Below are 17,738 nucleotides of genomic sequence, written 5' to 3'. Positions count from 1 at the left end.
CTGTCCCCAGATGACTCACAATCTGTACCTGATGCAATGGTGGGTAACTTGATGTACCCAAGGTTACAAAGATGACAGGTGGGCCATTGAGACAGCTGTCATCCTTAGCACTCCTCTCAAATCGTCAGCAAATAACTAACTTTTTAAAAATCATTTTGCAATCAAAAAAGCAGTTTGCATTTTTAAAAGCTACAGGAAACTGTGTAGTGGGATGTTATCCAAATTTGGGGGGGGGGGGGGGCCTGTTTTGTCTCCTGATTGCATTTTGTATTTGTAACTAATTACTAGTTTACAGGCTAGTTCCCTCATTCTTTATTCTGACATTGAATGTTCTCCCTTTTTATTCTGTGGTATCAGCTACTCTAAAATATGTATTCCATTGAGGTTCTTTGCTATTCAGCAGAATAGCTGAGTTCAAAATACTTCATGCCAAAACATAAACCAAGATTGTTGACTTGACAAAAAAGAAAACATATATTACAAGCTAAGGTAAATAGAGGAGAGCATTCAGAAGTACGTAAACTATTTCTTTAGATTGGTAATTGCACAAACGGCCTATGTAGCCCATGTACTCTTACACAGTATCCACAAATTTTGTAGAAAATTGACCAGTGCCCAAAAAAGGTAGGCTTAAGGGATTAATAAGCAAAATCCTATAACCATATAGTTTAAACACAGATTAATTTTTTTTTTTGGGGGGTGGCGGGGGGCCCTTTGAAGTTACTTTGTTTCAGATGCTGCTTCAGCAAAAGAACTAAGTGATGGCTGCGAAGGAAGTTACGGGGGTGGAAAGCAGGATGGAAGACCTGCAAAGAAACATCACAGGAGATCGTCGCGCACACGGTCCCGCCAAGAGAAGTCCAGCAAACCCAAGCTGACAATTCTGAATGTAAGAGAACCTTCTGTGGGTTTTTTTGGGAGTTTTTTTGTCTTGGTTTACAGGAAAATTACCAATGTAATTGTCTTGCAGGTATCTAGTACAGGGGATAAGATGGTGGAATGCCAGCTAGAAACACACAATCACAAAATGGTGACATTCAAGTTTGATTTAGATGGGGATGCACCCGAAGAAATTGCTACATATATGGTAAGAGAATGTTTTCTGATTTAGTGAGTTAGTGTGTTGTCTCATTTTTGCTGTAAACAGTTTGGATGTGCCAAAAGTATTACTAAGGTATGGGAGCAAATGAGAATAAACTTCTTGTGGTTATTTCCATTAGTTATGCTACTGTTGCAGAAGATGAGCAAGTAGTGTGCATCCTTCCTTCCTTTCCCTATGTCAGCTTGTCTCCTAATGTATTTGTGTATGTGGTATTCCTGAATTCTACTAATCCATGGATAAAGGGATATATTTTCAAGATATTCGCATTGAATATTCTTTATATCTAATTACATAGTGACTCTGGTTTGAGTAACTTTATAGTGGTTATCCTGAGCATCAGACCTTTTTGTGGCCCATGAAGATTGGAGTCTGCACCTTTCTGTGCTAATTCTTGATGGTGATAGGTAGAGAGAGAGAGACTTGCTTCACTACATACCAGTTCTTAGAAATGCAGGGTATGAGTACAATGACTTTAGTCACTGGAATTCTGTCTGCACCAAATATTTTTGAGGTAGCTTACTGTACCAGTTCAGAAATTTTGAAAGCCATTTCTGCGGGTTAAAGCAGTTCTTTATTCAAGAAAATGCATGTTTATAAAATTGCCCACCTGAACTAGAGGTAAAGATGCGCATACAGGTTATGTATATCTTTACCCATGTACCAGTGAAGCATTCTGGAGTGGGATTGAGGAAGATTGTCTTATGTGCATACATCTTGATTTAAAAAAAAAAAATAGGCACATAAATTTTACCGCAAATTGATCCTCATAAATTACTAGTTGTAGCTGTGTACGGATACTTTTCCTAGGGTAATTTTCAAAGCTAAAGTTCATGGATATTTTCACTTTGAATATTAGTGTAAAGACTGCAGGTAAAAACTACTCACTGACTTTACGCTTTTTGAAGATTACCCCTTAGGTGCATATGAATCTCTTCTTTGGTCAGAATTGAGGCTTATTTCTTAGTAAGACTTTTTTGTTTGAGTTTTATTTATAGAGTTATCCATTAGTATTGATACAGTACATATCATACTCATTTTTATGTATGAAAAAACATGTTAATATAAGTACACTATTTTGTGGTGGTGCACCCATTGATGTCCTATCACTCTTCAAATACCTGTGAACACCTTTCTATTCCCCCATATTTCAGAGGGAGTGTGGTCGTCTTCACAACAGGTATCAAGGCTTCAAATCTGGACATCAGAAGTGCACAAACAAGTTAAATGAGCTTCCTGCCATACTTTCACATTGTGCATGAATGTCACATCAGGGTAGAACTCTCCGCCTCCTGGCTTGGAAATGATAAATCCTATATCTTGGTCCTACTGTATGCACTCCGCGGCATGGGTGAAAGTCAACCAGTCAGGTCCTAGTTAATATATCTTGATCTGTTTTATAGGTAGAGAATGAATTCATATTACAGACTGAGAGAGAAATATTTATTGAACAAATGAAGGATGTTATTGATAAAGCAGAAGAGATGCTGAGTGAGGATACAGAGGGGGAGAGAAGTTCTGATCAAGGAACAAGCCCTCAGCAAGCTGGCCCCTTCGGACTGGATACAAGAGAAGTAAGTCTTTAAGGGGTTGATATGTGCATGGTAATAACTAGTGTGTGCTTTTTTTTTTAAAAAAAAGTATTTTTCATTGAGGACAAACTACAGCAGCAAAAAAGGTATCACAAGTGATGGCATATCAGTCTCTACAGCACAGGATATAAGAATTATATACTGAAATACATTTGCTAACTAACCAGTGACGCCCCCAATTCATTTCCCAGTTTTAAAAAATCAACAAAAACACACACAATCCTCCCCTCCAAGACAGAAAGTACAGTTGTGCTAATAAGCTTACATACCCCTGGCAGAATTTGCAAGATGTGTAGCTTTTTAAGAAAACATGGCTGGTCAGACAAAACACATCTTAGGTTTAATTAGAAACACATTAAAAATAATATGCATCACAGAATAGCATAATCATTAAGCTATAGCAATAAGGGAAATAAAATAGTCCTGTTCAAAAGTTTACATACTCTTGAAAGTTTGGGCTGATAATATACACAGAAGTTAACACACATGTTGAGATGGCAATGAAGGGTAGGTATCTAATTGGTGTCTGTGTATAAATAGTTTCTTCTCGAGAAACCCATGTGCATTTCATCCAGGGCTGCACTAACTATGGTGGTTACTGAAGCATGGAGAAAGCAAAAGAATTGTCAAAGGATCTGCGAACAAAAATATTTCAACTTTATAAATCAGGAAAAGGATATAAAGATATCCAAAGATTTGAAAATGCTAATCAGTACTGTTAAAACTCTGATCAAGAAGTAGAAAATTACAGGTTCGGTTAATACCAAGGTAGACCAAGAAGGATTTCAGACACAACTGCCAGGAAAATTTGTTGAGATGTAAAGAAAAACCCACAAGCAACTTCCACTGAAATAAAGACTTCTCTGAAAAAGTAATGTGAGCCTTTCAGTATGCGCAATAAGATACTTGAACAAAAATGGGCTGCATGGTAGACTTGATAGAAAAGCATTACTGTACCAATGCTACAAAACAGCTCGCTTACAATACACCATAGGGCACCTAGAAAAGCCTCAAAATTTGGAATGATGAGACCAAATTTGAACTTTATGGTCACAACAAACACTATGAAGAGAAGCATACCATCTCTCTATGAAGTTTGGAGGTGTATGAGCTACAGCCATACAGGGGATTTAGTCAGAATTGATGGCAGGATGAATGCAGCATCTTATTAGAAAATACTGGAGGAAAACTTGCATTCATCAGCCAGGAAGCTGCACATGAGGCGCACTTGGACTTTCCAACATAATGATCTGAAACATAAGGCCAAGTCTACCCTTCAGTGGCTGCAGCAGAAGAAAGTGAAGATTCTGGAGTGGGCTTCAGTCTCCTGACCTCAACATCATTGAACCACTTTGAGAACTCAAATATGCAGTTCATGCTAGACAACCAAAGAATTTACAGAAGTTGGAAGCTTCTTGCGAGAGAGAATGGGCAGCTTTACCACATTTGAATGACACTCTTTATTTTCCCAACTATCTCAAGACTGCAGGCCATCATTGCTGCAGAAAGGGGGCAATACACACTGTTAAGAACTAAGGGTATGCAAACTTTTCAACAGGACCATTTTATTTCCCTTATTGTTATGGTTTGTTTAATGGTTGTGCTATTCTGTGATGCATAATCACTTAATTTGAAACACATTAAATATAACAGAGGTTTTGTCTGATCACTTGTTTTCTTAAAATGCTACACATCTTACAAATTCTGCCAGGGATATGTAAACTTATAAGCACAACTGTACAATTTAGAGCAAACTAAACAGTGAGACAAGTCATCTGACCATAGTTCACAATGGGTGACCAGATCTTTTACATTCTTCTGTCACTAATCAGATATCCATCACTTGGGTGCACCATGGTCTCTTGGTTAACTGCCCTAATGTAGGTGGAAAGGGGCCCCTTTCCTTTTTCCAGAATTGCACTCTGCCCCAAAAGCAGACACTTTCAGCTCAAAGGCCTAAGAGTAAGATGGATATCTCCAGGCGATATTCCCAGAATGAAGAGCTTTGAATCATCTGCCAGTGTCTTTCACTGTCATGGACATTACATCTAATGTTCCCTGTAATTTTTTGTGAGCTGTGTACATAAAAAAAAAAAAAGTTTGCATGCACAATGCAATGTATAAATTTGTGCAGTGTTCTTTGAAATGCCATTCTATTTTCCATTTCTTGTGCATGCTATGTTCTCCTGCATGCACTTATTTCACAACCTCTATGGGTATGCACAGCTTACAGGGAACATTGATTCATTATGACCTTTAACTATGCCACCACCTATCTTTGTTTTTTTTAAATAAATTGTCCTAACGGGGACTGTGTACATTTTCATGAAGTATTTTATGGTGCTGAAATGAAGCACTTTTTGGCAAAGCTGAAAATCTCCAGCCAGTCATCCTTTGAAATATACAGCTCCAGATCCTTAGTTCTCCGAGGACAAGCAGGATGGTAGTCCTCACATATGGGTGACATCAGATGGAGTCCTGTCACGGAACACTTTTGTCAAAGTTTCTAGAACTTTGTGGCACACTGAGCACACCCAGCATGCCACTAACCCTGCAGCCACCAGGGGTCCCCCTTCAGTCTCCTTTTTTTTATTTTTTTCTGCGCAGCAGTTGTCTTACGGTTTAGGAGCTCAGTGAGAAATTTCTCAACTTTCCTCATGGAACTATTTGAAGTTTATCTTCTTAAAAAAAAAATCCCTCATCGGGGTCCCCCATCTTTCTCCGTTCCCTCAGACGCTCAGTGTTTTTTTCCAGATACTTACGGTCTGTTCCCGCCGGCTTACTGCTTCAGTGCCAGACTGTCACAGACTGCGCGCCCACCAAATTCTAACATGGCGACCAGGTTTAGGAAATGCCTTGATGTCAGAGGACCATGTCCATAACGGACCCGCATGAAGTCTGTTTTGTGCTTAGGCCCCTCGCACTGTGTTCATAGATGCCCTAGTTGTGCACAAATGACCCCTAAAGGTCGTGCGTTCACCTGGTCAAAATGGAGAAGTTTGCTTCAAAACATACTGCTCCATTGACGCTAGTTCAAGTGCCACCGACCGTGGTGGGTCCGTCGACCTCTGAGACAATTTGCCAGGAGCACGATGGAGAGGGTGACCATCTGTCACAGACTCCATCGAGGACATCAGTGTCATTGTGTCCTGTGCTGGGGAAAGACCGGACCGAGCACAGAGGGGAAATCGGCACCGGGCGTCCCCAACCGGTGCTGGCACTAATGCTGCAGCGGCATTGACTTCCATCAAGCTGCCTGCGAAGAAGGCCTGGGGAGAGGAGCCCTCATACTCCTCTGGACCCAGGAACCCTAGGCGTTCCCCATAAATACCGGTGAGTCACTTCATGAGAGGCTTGGTACAGCTTAAGCCTCCTCTACAGCCACCGATCGTGGCATGGGACCTCAGTGTGGTACTTGCATTGCTCATGCACACTCCTTTTGAGCCCTTGCACTCCTGCGAACGCACATACCTTACATGGAAAGTTCTTTTCCAAGTAGCCATCACGTCTGCTCGCAGAGTGAGTGAGTTACAGGCCCTTGTGACCTACTCACCCTACACAAGGTTCCTCCGTGACCAGGCGGTTCTCCGCACTCACCCTAAATTCCTTCCTAAGGTGGTAACTGATTTCCCTTTAAATTGGTCCATAATCTTGCCCACTTTCTTTCCAAGACCTCACACTCTCCCAGCTGAGCGAGCTCTCCATACCTTGGACTGTAAACATGCTCTTGTGTTTTACTTAGACTGCATTACAGCCCACTGGAAGTCCACCCAACTCTTTGTATCTTTTGATGAGAACAAACTTGGGAATGTGGTGGGCAAGCAAACACTGTCAAACTGGTTGGCAGACTGCATCGCATTCTGTTACCAGCAAGCAGGCCTTCCACTGTAGGGACTAGTGAAGGCACGCTCAGTCAGAGCAATGGCAACGTCGGTAGCACACTACCGTTCAATACAGATTGCTGACATCTGCAAGGCTGCGACAAGGAGCTCTCCCCACTAGGGATGTGAATCGTTTATCTGACTATTGAAAATATCATCCGATATTTTCAATATAGTCAGATATCGGGGGGGGGGTCCCCGATAGCGATAGGAAACCCACAATTTAGTGGGTTTTCTTATCGTTATTGGGGGGGGGGGCGGGAAGAAAGGACACAACCTAAAAACACAACCTGACCCTTTAAAATGAGTTTTAGTATCCCCCCACCCTCCAGACCCCCCCAAAATTTTTAAATACCTGGTTGTCCAGCGGGGGTCCAGGGAGCATTCTCCCTTGCTCGGGCTGTCGGCTGCCACTAATCAAAATGGCACCGATGGCCCTTTGCTCTTACCATGTGACAGGGGCTATCTGTGCCATTGGTCGGCCCCTCCAAATGGTAGGTGCACTGGATGGCCCGCGCCATGTGACAGGGACTAGACAATGGCATGTTATGGAGGCAGTGCATGCAAATTTTCTCTCATGCATATTCATTGTGGATATCATGAAAACCCGACTGGCTGGTGGGCCCCCAGGACAGGGTTGGGGACCACTGCCCAAGCTGACCAAGCCTGAAGATTAGTTCCTCAAAATGGGCAAGAATTAGGAGGTCAAAGCAATCCTGTAACTATAAACCATAAACTTATCTAACATTGAAACTGCAACCCAGGTCTCACTTGAGTTGAGGAAAGATCACGTCTTTCCACTCCTCAGTCTTCTGGTGTTTTAGTAGGGTTCAGGCTGATATTGAACCAATGACACCTGATAATCTCACCCCCTCACTATCAATATATCTCCTAACCACCTTAGCACTGATGCTAGCCTTTTTTGATTCCCACATAAAACTATTTATTTACAATCCTGCCAAGCAAGATGAAAAAGAACCTTGGCAACTTCACAGAAATCATACTGAAGAGAGATTTGGGAAGCTTTATCTTAACCACATTCACCCAGTCCAATCAAGAAAAAGGGGCTTCCACTTTATTGTAGTTTCTCTAAAACTGGAAAGTATGGAAGCACAAGTCTGCTCAAGTTCCCACACATCCAACATAATCCCTAGTTACTGTTGCTTCCCAGCATCTCATCTTGTGGGAAGTCAAACTTTTGTTTAAATTTCTGATCCTCTTCTGTTATCCTAGCAGTCAGAAATTTTGTTTTAGAAACAATCTTATCCTGAGACTGTTTTTTAAATACTATCACTGCTTGGAGAACTACCAGGACAGAGCTCAACGTATTAGAAATAAAAAAAAAAAAAAAATGCCATTGAACTACAAGGCTAGTCTATGTACCTGTGATCCACATTCTCAAGAAATATAAAGGATCAAAACTATAATACTTATGGTCAGGGGTTCACTTGCCAAGACAAACTGCAATAGGGAAAGGAGTCAACTCTGCCATGTCTCTTTGTATAATATAAACAAAGCTGACCTCTCCCCATTGACTGACTGAAATCATCCCTCTGGAGACTGTCATAGCATGGATGTATGTTATAAAATTAGCCTCTGTATCCATCCTAGTAATTTCCTACAAGTAAATCCATTCAGCTTAGTCAAAGGCTTTGTTTGCATCCCAAAGAAAAACGCTGAAGACCTATTGGATATATCTGATCACATTCCAGGATCAAACTATCATGTGCATTTCTCCCCCTAATAAAACCATTTAGATCATGGACCCCCCATTCCGCTAGAATGACTCACAATCTGAAACAATATTTTATGCATTGAAACATTTTGAGCCCTGCTGAATTGTGTAATGCATATTTGTTGAAGAGCTATATGGATGCATGTTGCTGCCACACAGTGTCGCACATCAACATCTTAACCCATCTTTGTCATTCCAGCTGGTTAGTGAACTGGCCTTTATTGAACACTTTTTTTTTTCCTTCCATGAAAGGTTCCTCCTCCTACCTTTGTGGATCTGGGAAGATGACATGTTTTTTCCTCTGCGTCTGCCTAAGGTCCTACTTTTGTTCCCCCCCCTTATATCCCAGTGGAATTTAACTAAGATGACCAGTAGTCTCTCAATCTCCAAAGGATTGGAAACTAGTGCTCTGTCCATTTCAAGCGTGGGGAACGAGTTCAACTACTTCTCCAAGCAGCTTTCACTCGGGGACTCCCAATAATCTAATATTGTCCTTGGAGAGCAATCCTCTAAATCAGTGACTCCCAACCTTTCATGTCATGACACACCTGGCAGTTCATCATGGGGTATCACCTTCATTGGTTTGGTTCCAAATCCCCATCTTCTTGGTATTGCTTCTGGCAAGTAATGTTTCTTACCTACTGCTTCCCTGCTAAGTTGGCACCATGCTGAGCCCCCATAATCTCACAAGATCTGCTGCCTCCATGCAGCTCAGATTTTAGAAGAAAGCTGGTAGAGGAGAAAGAGGAAGTAGGCAGGGCCAGCAGGAACTCTAGGTGAGTTAGGCAGCCACTAGGGTCCTGAGGTGAGACGGGGTGGCTATAATGAGAGAGGGAGAGACTCACTCTGACTTGGCAAGGTGCACATTCAACTCTGGGTGGGCTTTGGTGTGTGTGGGTATTGTCACATTGTTCTGCCTAGAGTGCTACATACCCTTGCACTGGCCCTGGCAGCAGGGAAGACATGCTGCTCATGGTCATCTGCCAACCTGAAGCTATAGTGCAGGGAGTGGAGAGGAGAGAAGGGAAGATTCTGCCATGGCTGACTGCAGCTGTGGCAAGCCCCATCTTTGCTCTGCTGATGGCAGAAAGTTCCCATCAGATTCCCACGTGAAGCAATAGTAAGCCACAGCACATTGAGAACCTCTGCTGAAATCCAGTAACTTTTATCAGTGAGAAACACTACCTAGTTCTGGATAGCAGCCAAAAAGCTGATGTCTGACCCACCAGCTTTCAGATGATTTGACCATTTCTCTTATTCAGGGTCATCACAGCAACCTAATAACTATGGATACTGACAGATGCCTTCAGTGATCTTTAGATCTGTCACAGTAATCTGGATCATTTTTCTGCACTTCAAGCAGATTTTTCTCCCCTCTTGGTTTACCCCTTGAATCACTGTTACAGTTGGCAAAAGTGAGTACATGGGGGAATGCATGTCCAATTCCTTCATGTCCTCTCACCCACCAGTATCCTTATAAAATAGTAATCTGTGGAGGTTTATCAGTCATTCCAGGTCCTCCTTGAAGCACTACTTTTCATTGCCATGTTCAGTAATCAATATGCTGCTAGCTGGGCCCCACTGAGCAATTGGCCAGTCACCTGAGGGAGAGATCAGCAATAATCCAGTTGGTATCTGCTGCTGGTAACACTTCCCCACTATTTTACCAGTAATAACATTAGTTCTAGCTGCTTGAGAAGGCCATCTGGCAGGACCTCTAATGCGCACAAGGATCCAGCTGTTAACACCGTGTGGTCATCTACATAAGAACATGCCATACTGGGTCAGACCAAGGGTCCATCAAGCCCATCATCCTGTTTCCAACAGTGGCCAATCCAGGCCATAAGAACCTGGCAAGTACCCAAAAACTAAGTCCATTCTATGTTACCGTTGCTAGTAATAGCAGTGGCTATTTTCTAAGTCAACTTAATAGCAGGTAATGAACTTCTCCTCCAAGAACTTATCCAATCCTTTTTTAAACACAGCTATACTAACGGCACTAACCACAACCTCTGGCAACAAATTCCAGAGTTTAATTGTGCGTTGAGTAAAAAAAAAAACTCTCAGATTAGTTTTAAATGTGCCACAGGCTAACTTCATGGAGTGCCCCCTAGTCTTTCTATTATCCGAAAGAGTAAATAACCGATTCACATCTACCAGTTCTAGACCTCTCATGATTTTAAAGACCTCTATCATATCCCCCCTCAGCCGTCTCTTCTCCAAGCTGAAAAGTCCTAACCTCTTTAGTCTTTCCTCATGGGGAGCTGTTCCATTCCCCTTATTTTGGTAGACCTTCTCTGTACCTTCTCCATTGCAATTATATCTTTTTTGAGATGCGGCGACCAGAATTGTATCAGTACTGCTGCTTCAATGTCTGCTCTCCTGTTTCTTCCCTCAGGACAGTTCTGCTGGTGAATATTTCACATGTAGGTTTCTGGGATTAGTTGTGCATTACTCTGGGTTTTTATAGTTTGTGTGTTTATTTAAAAGGAGGTTTTAATTGCACTAGGAGGAAAGGTGGAACAAAGCAGCCATCCTTACTGGAAGCTATGTAACTCCTCCAGAACTGGTGCGTTTTAATGTTTACTGGTGACGCTGAACCTCTTAGAGTAGAATGAGGTGTAGATGGCACCTGAAGAACATACTAAAGTCATCACTTTTAACTTGGAATACATTTTCTATGTAGAAATATTTCTGCCAAACTATTCTCTAGCTAATTTGCATTAATGAGTTGACATCTGTACTATGTTTTTTCTGAGAGTTTTGTCCCATGAGACAAACACAGGATCTGATATACTGAGGCAGCACCTATCCTCACAAACTGTATAGTTTTCTGTAAAAACTGCAACTGAAAATACTCAACATTGTAAGTTTGTATTAAATGGAAAATTTAAATTTACTTGGAATTTTTCATAATGTAAGACAAGGGAGTGGGGGGAGAAAAGTTGATGTCTTAGAAACAATTTTGTTTGTTTTTTCTTTAGGAGACTCGGCAGAATCGCACCAAGGCCCCGATTTATCAACAGAATGGTAAAACTTCTTTATCTCTGTATTACTTTAGACTACTCAAGCAGTGACATTTAATTTTTATGTATTTAGCTCATGCCTTTCCATTAGTAGTGCAAGGCAAGTTGCATTTTGGTGCTGCAAGTATTTCCCTGTCTACAGAGAGCCCAGAATCTATCTGTACCTGAGACAGTGGAGGATGAAGTGACTTGCCTAAGGTCACAAGGAGCAGCAGCAGGATTTGAACCTCTGCTTCCCTGGTCCTCAGCCCACTGCTGCAACCACTAGGCTGTTCCTTGACTCAGTTATGCTGGATATCCGTATTCAGTCATTGCCAATAACTGTGGTATGGTATCCCATTAGGATGGCTGGAGTTCAAAGCTAGAGGAGAATTGGGGAAAAAAGATTACAGGTGTCACTGATGGCTGAGTCTCTCCCTATGCAAAGATTTTAGCACAGAAAGACTTGATGGTCTCAGATGAAGACAAAACTTTTGCTACAGAACAAAGTGCAAGCTGCTATCCTTAAGTGACTGGACTATTCACAACAGGTTTTATTAATCTGTTTGATCAAGTCTGAGTTCTGGGTTGGCTGGCTGGCTGAGATGCTGCAGAAGCAGCTATTCACAGCCTTTCGTGGGGAGGGAGTCTGTCACTGTGCAAAGATGACCCCCATGTAGCTAGATTTAGGACCTGTGATTGCACTATTGCAGAAAGAGTGCTGGTGCATTGCCCTTGGCTGAGGATTGTGGCTGCAGTGATTGGGCTAAGTTGAGTTGAGAGAGGATATAAAAAGAGAATGGAGGTGAAATTTCCCAGCCCTTGTTCCAGTTGAGATGGAAATTCAGAGGAGCAGGAGAAAGCTGCTAGGTTTCCCAACAGACTTAAGTATTGTGGTGGTGGTTCTGTGTCCTGGAAATGCATGGCCCAGCCACAGTCTTCACTAGTATGAAGAGAGGGAGGCTTGTGATTATCTACAGACTGTAATTTTGATATTTAATGCCTGCTTTATCTTAACATGTGAATGTTATTTCTGGTTCTGAAGTAAAGCGATCACACTAATTTTCAATCTCATTCTTCACATTTAGTTTTGCATACCGGAAAAAGGTGGTTTATTATATGCCCGGTTGTAGAAAACCCAGCTGCAGAAGTGGCTGAATGCTCTGCAACAGTTACAAATGTTCAGGAGTCCAAGATCATTAAAGGTATAAACTGATACTTTTTGGGGAGGGGTATTTTTTGGGAGAGGGGGTGGGGGTATTCGTAGTATTGAGTGACTAACTCCTTTCCTGGAAAGTGAGGGTTTTTTACCTCTATAAATGTGATTGTACTATGATTGTCCTCGCCATGTCATAAGGACCACATTGTTCTTGGATAATTCATAATCTGTAATTGATGGGTATTGTGAGTGTATTTTGACTTGCACTCCTCAGTGGGCACAATTTAAGTATTTATGGTAGTCTAAGTAGTTGGAGCATAGTTTGGGCTGCTGCCAAACCGTCCTGAGGATTTCTCAGGTTTGTATTCTGAAAAAGCATAGGCTGAAATGAGGCATTCCATGTTAATGTGCCTAGGATTATCTTTCTGTACTAGTTTAGGATTTATTAATGATTTTGCTCAGTGCAATTTAGTAATAAAATGTTGCTAGTGTAAACTTCTGAGGAGCACCACCTGCTTGACACTGAGACGTGCTAAGGTAGATGAACTATTGGCTATTTATGTTCTTATGCTTAGGTATTAAACCCTTGGAATATCATGAGAAAATCCCATTGGACCTCTCTGACAGGTGAAACAAGGCCTGAGAGACAGAAATAAGTTGTACTGACCTTTTTATAAATTTAACTGCTTTAACATTGACTGCATTCCTGAAGTAGCAGCCTTTGCAAAGCTTCCACTGTGCAGATGCTCCACCTTCAGGGTAGTATAGTTTCCCTTATAAATGCATTCATGAGACTGCCTGCTGAGCCAATACTGTAGCTCTACTACTCGAATGCTAAATAAGGGTGCAGATTGTGAGGGGCTCAAAATAATTCAAACATAACTCCCTTTAAGGCTAAATATCTCCATTGGTAAAAGAGGGAATCCTGAGATTACCAACTAATTTGTTGCTTCCACATGGGCATACGTAAAAATTGCTGCTTTAACTGAAAGCTGAACTCAGGTTGAGAGGTCAGGTGGGGTATGGAAGAGTTTGAGTTGCTCATGGGAACTTATATATCATTTACCCAATGGGGCAAATCAAAATGGCCCATGCATTCTGCTCAGCTGAGGTCTTTATCTGCTATCATTTACTACTATGAGTGAGGAGATTTCATTACTACGATGTAAAACTGATCTTGCTTTCACATCCCCAAAATAAAGCTCATTTACTTTAAGGAAATACATTTGATTTAGTTTGCCTAGGTTTCGTAGAAAAAGCACATGAAAATGCTTAAAATTATATTAAAGGAAATACTAAACATGAAATAGTTTGTTTATAATTTATCTGAATCCTGCAATGGTCCTTTCAGGGGTCTTTTTTTTTTTTTTTGAAACAGAAAAGCATCATGGCCAGATTTAGGCATAGGCAAGTGCCTAGGGCGCCAAATTCTGAAGGCATACGCAAACTGGGACTACTTGCTGCTCTTTAATTTCCGGGAGTGAAATCCCCCACCACACCCAATATTCTGCCTGTGGGCACCATAATCTTAAATCCGGCCCTGGTCGGCATAAGTTAGCAGTCTGTTAATGCACAAATGACACCAATTTTCAAAGCGAACTTACATGCTTAAGTTTTTTGGTTTGAAAACTGTCCTGGCAAAACTGTCCTGGCAAAATTATGTATACACACCCTGGCATGCAGGGTGTATGTACATAATTTTACACACATCAAGCATAAAGAACATTTTCACATTTAAGCGCTGCTTTTATCAGAACTTTTTTTTTTAATTATCCTCCTTGTAGGTGAAGGTAAATTACAGCCGCAGCTGATTTTTTTCCTCTTAATCATGTAAAAAATTATTAGATTTTTTATTTTTACAGATCCAGAGCAGCACATTGATCACCAAGAGACATTTTCTTCAGTGATAGATAAACCTAGTATCAAAGCTTGTCATCAACAGTCAATTCAAGCAAATCTTTCTGACATTCCGCATGCTCCTTTGCAATCAACCACGTCTGCAGGTCCTTCAACTGTATTACATATGCAATCAGAAATTCCAGCTGAAGCAATTGTGGGATCTTCTTGCAGACATGAAGATACTGGTGTAGGCCATCCAGAAAATCCTTCAGTGCTGCCTGCTGTAGTAGAACAGTGTGAGACTCCAGTTCACAATTCTCTATCCCTTGGGAAACCCTCTCAGGCCCAGCTTGCTAGAAAGATCACTGTTCTTCCCCTTGAACAAGTAAATGAAAACCTTCACACTTCCAGCAATATTTCTTACTGCACAGGCAAGCCACAGCACTCAGTACAAGCAGTTTCTACAGCAGCTGCAGAAGACTGTTCACTTCCTGAACATAAGCCAGAAATCCCACACATGTTGGAGAGCAGTCAGCATATTCAGACTTGTGTGCAATCTGGAGCCAGTATCCCTAATTCCCGGAACCTGCCAGAGTCCCTGCCTCAGAGCCCTGACCAGGCCTCCATTGCAGTGTCTCAGCAACCTGGAACACAAACACAGTCAGCCACTGCCAATGTGCAGCAGTCCTGTGTAGTTGAATCTGATGGGGAAAGACCTCCCAGAGTTGAATTTGCAGATGACACAATTAAAAGTTTAGATGAGAAATTGCGTACTTTGCTGTACCAAGAATATCCTCCCACTTGCCCCTCTGTGGAAACTCCTGAAAACTGTGTTCCGTTAGAACATGCCGGGGAGGAGTTTATTCATTTGCAAGCTGTGAATGGAGAAATGAACCTCCAACCCAGACTGAGCATAAAAGAACTGGACTCTGAAGCTTCAATAGCTGTGTACAGAAGTGTTCATGTTGCTTCTTTGGAAGGACAATTGCAGAGCGTACCTTCAGGAGTGCCACCGCATCAGCTTGCATGTTCTGGTCAAGAGAAAGTGACTCTTCTACCTGAGAGGTCTACAGAAATGACTGTGATGATAAAGGATGCTACTTCCCATGGATTAGCAGAGCAGAAAGTAAGTTGTCCCTTTTGGGTATTTTGATTATTAAAGAAAAATGCAGTTGGTAGTATAAAAATTGACCGAGAGAGACTCCAGTCCAGATTTCTGTTTACATTCTGTAAATCGGCGTTAGTGCCACTGTGATCTCCTGTATCCTGAGAGACAATATCAATGGCAGCAGGGCTGCTTTAGTAATTGGGGACATTATAATTTTGGTACACCCCTATTCAGTTGCAAATACAAATTAATGCTGGCTGTTAAATGTTTACACAAATCAAAATTTTTAAACTATATCGACTGCAGAAAATTTGGATCCAGTATTGAATATAATTGTTCGTCTGCAGGACTCATTTGCATTATTCAGGTAAGCAGGAATTATGATATTTGAAATAGAAAATGGTTTCCCTTTTGCTGAAACAAACATATGGATAACTCTAATTAAAATTCTAATAATAAAAGCTGTTTAAATGGTAGAATAAATTGGTTATTCTAGGTAAGAAATGGGAAATGTCACTGCCAAAAAAGGAAGGTGGCTGGTTTAATACTTTATTTACGCCAGAAATTGAGTGCTAGAATAAAGGGTATACAGTCCCAAGAATTTCAATTTTAAAGTATCAGAAATTTTTATTGTTCATTTCGGCAACTCCACTGTATATATCAATAATTGTTGCAAAAAGGAGGGTCCCCCGACACGGTCCCGTGTTTCACCAGGGGCTGCATCGGGAGGGACGCACAAAAGAGTTAAATGAGTACTGTAAACAAAGCATAAACATAGGACCGTGTTAGAATAACACCAGTGCCGTACATAGTGATTGTCATAGCAATACAAAACATACAAACGCTTACCAAAGTAAAGTCTTCAGGGTAACATAGCAGGGAGCGCGTTCCACATAATTAGACAGGGAGCTTTAAACCTGTCAAAGGGCGCCAAAAATTTTTACAGACCAATCAGCTAAGGGAATAGCCCACCAATCAGAGCCGCGAATTCCTGTCCAATCGGGAGTTAGATGACATGCACCCATTCAATCTCTTTGTTGAGCCCCGCTGGGGCAACCGTGTCCAAACGGTGAATCCATCGTTGTTCACACTGAATCAAGTGAGAGTCAAAATCACCTCCACGGGGTGGGGCAGGAACCACTTCAAGTACAAAGAAAAATAGATCCGATATTGTATGAGATGAGGACACCCAATGATCAACGAGAGGGGCTAAAGCCCTAGCATGTTTAATATTAGAACGGTGCTCGATCACCCTAGTCCTAATTTGTCATCTAGTCTTGCCAATGTAGAGTTTTGCGCATGGGCAGCGGATAACATATATAACACCCACTGAACTACAGTCAGATGAACCGTATAAAGTGTAAATTTTTCCGGAACTGGGATCGGTGAAACTTGTCATTGTAGTTGTGTGTTTGCAAACGGAACAGTTACCGCAAGGGGTATGACAGCCAGGTGTACATTGCAATATATTTTGTGAAAAATCTGACCGGATTAAAATATCCCTTAAATTCTTACCCCTGCGATAAGTGAACCGCAAAGAACTTTGAAAAAACTCAGAAAAGGATAAAGCTGACCAGTGTCTTCGGATAATTGTAGAGATGTCATTGCTAAAAGGTGTAAATGGTAAAATGCAGTTTGTGGTGTTACTCCCATCCTTTTGTGTAGGAAGGAACAGCACATCCCTGTTAACATACAGCGCTCTTTTAAAGGCACGTTTAAGAATCTTTAAAGGGTACCCCCTCTGCTGGAACCGGGAGATCATCTCCTTAGCTTTAGACATATACTCTGCTTTAGAAGAGCAGAGCCGTCGAAGGCGAAGGAACTGACCAGTTGGAATATTGGATTTAAGAATTCTTGGGTGACAACTGTCAAATCTCAGAATAGTGTTCCGATCAGTTTGTTTTCTAAAAATAGAAGTGGAGAAAAGGCCATCTTTTAATGTAATAAACATGTCCAAAAATGGAATCCGGTCATGGTGAAAATCAGAACAAAACTGGAGATGTGGGTTGCAACTGTTCAGCGAATCCAAAAATAGAAAGAATTGGATCTCAGTACCTAACCAAACTAAGAAAACATCATCAATGTATCGGTAGCAGGCATGTATGAATTGCTGCCACACAGAGGGGTAAATGTAAATCTCCTCAAACCGTGCAACAAATAAGCAGGCAAGGCTGGGGGCCATTGTAGCCCCCATTGCTGTCCCCTTAATCTGTTGATAGAAAGTATCTTCAAAACGAAAAAAAAATTTTGTTAATGCCAACGTAGTTAATTGCATAAGAAAGGATGTAGGGACTCGGTGTGGTGCGTTGGTTAAGGGTAT

At 41.5% G+C, this 17,738-nt stretch overlaps 1 protein-coding gene across 12 annotated transcripts in view; it reads left to right on the top strand.

Moving 5' to 3' along the window:
- The window catches only part of WNK2 (WNK lysine deficient protein kinase 2), a 336,843-nt gene that overhangs the window by 254,789 nt on the left and 64,316 nt on the right, over positions 1–17,738 (top strand). For all 12 annotated transcript variants that reach the window (XM_029600851.1, XM_029600854.1, XM_029600860.1 and 9 more), the window contains 6 exons: positions 721–889; positions 971–1,087; positions 2,503–2,673; positions 11,292–11,337; positions 12,401–12,517; positions 14,334–15,436. In XM_029600851.1, the coding sequence (XP_029456711.1) occupies positions 721–889; positions 971–1,087; positions 2,503–2,673; positions 11,292–11,337; positions 12,401–12,517; positions 14,334–15,436 (1,723 nt within the window). The remainder of the gene's footprint in view (positions 1–720; positions 890–970; positions 1,088–2,502; positions 2,674–11,291; positions 11,338–12,400; positions 12,518–14,333; positions 15,437–17,738) is intronic.

This window comes from Rhinatrema bivittatum, chromosome 4, assembly GCF_901001135.1.
Source record: "Rhinatrema bivittatum chromosome 4, aRhiBiv1.1, whole genome shotgun sequence".
Taxonomy (NCBI): domain Eukaryota; kingdom Metazoa; phylum Chordata; class Amphibia; order Gymnophiona; family Rhinatrematidae; genus Rhinatrema; species Rhinatrema bivittatum.
This window is presented reverse-complemented; position numbering and strand designations above follow the sequence as displayed.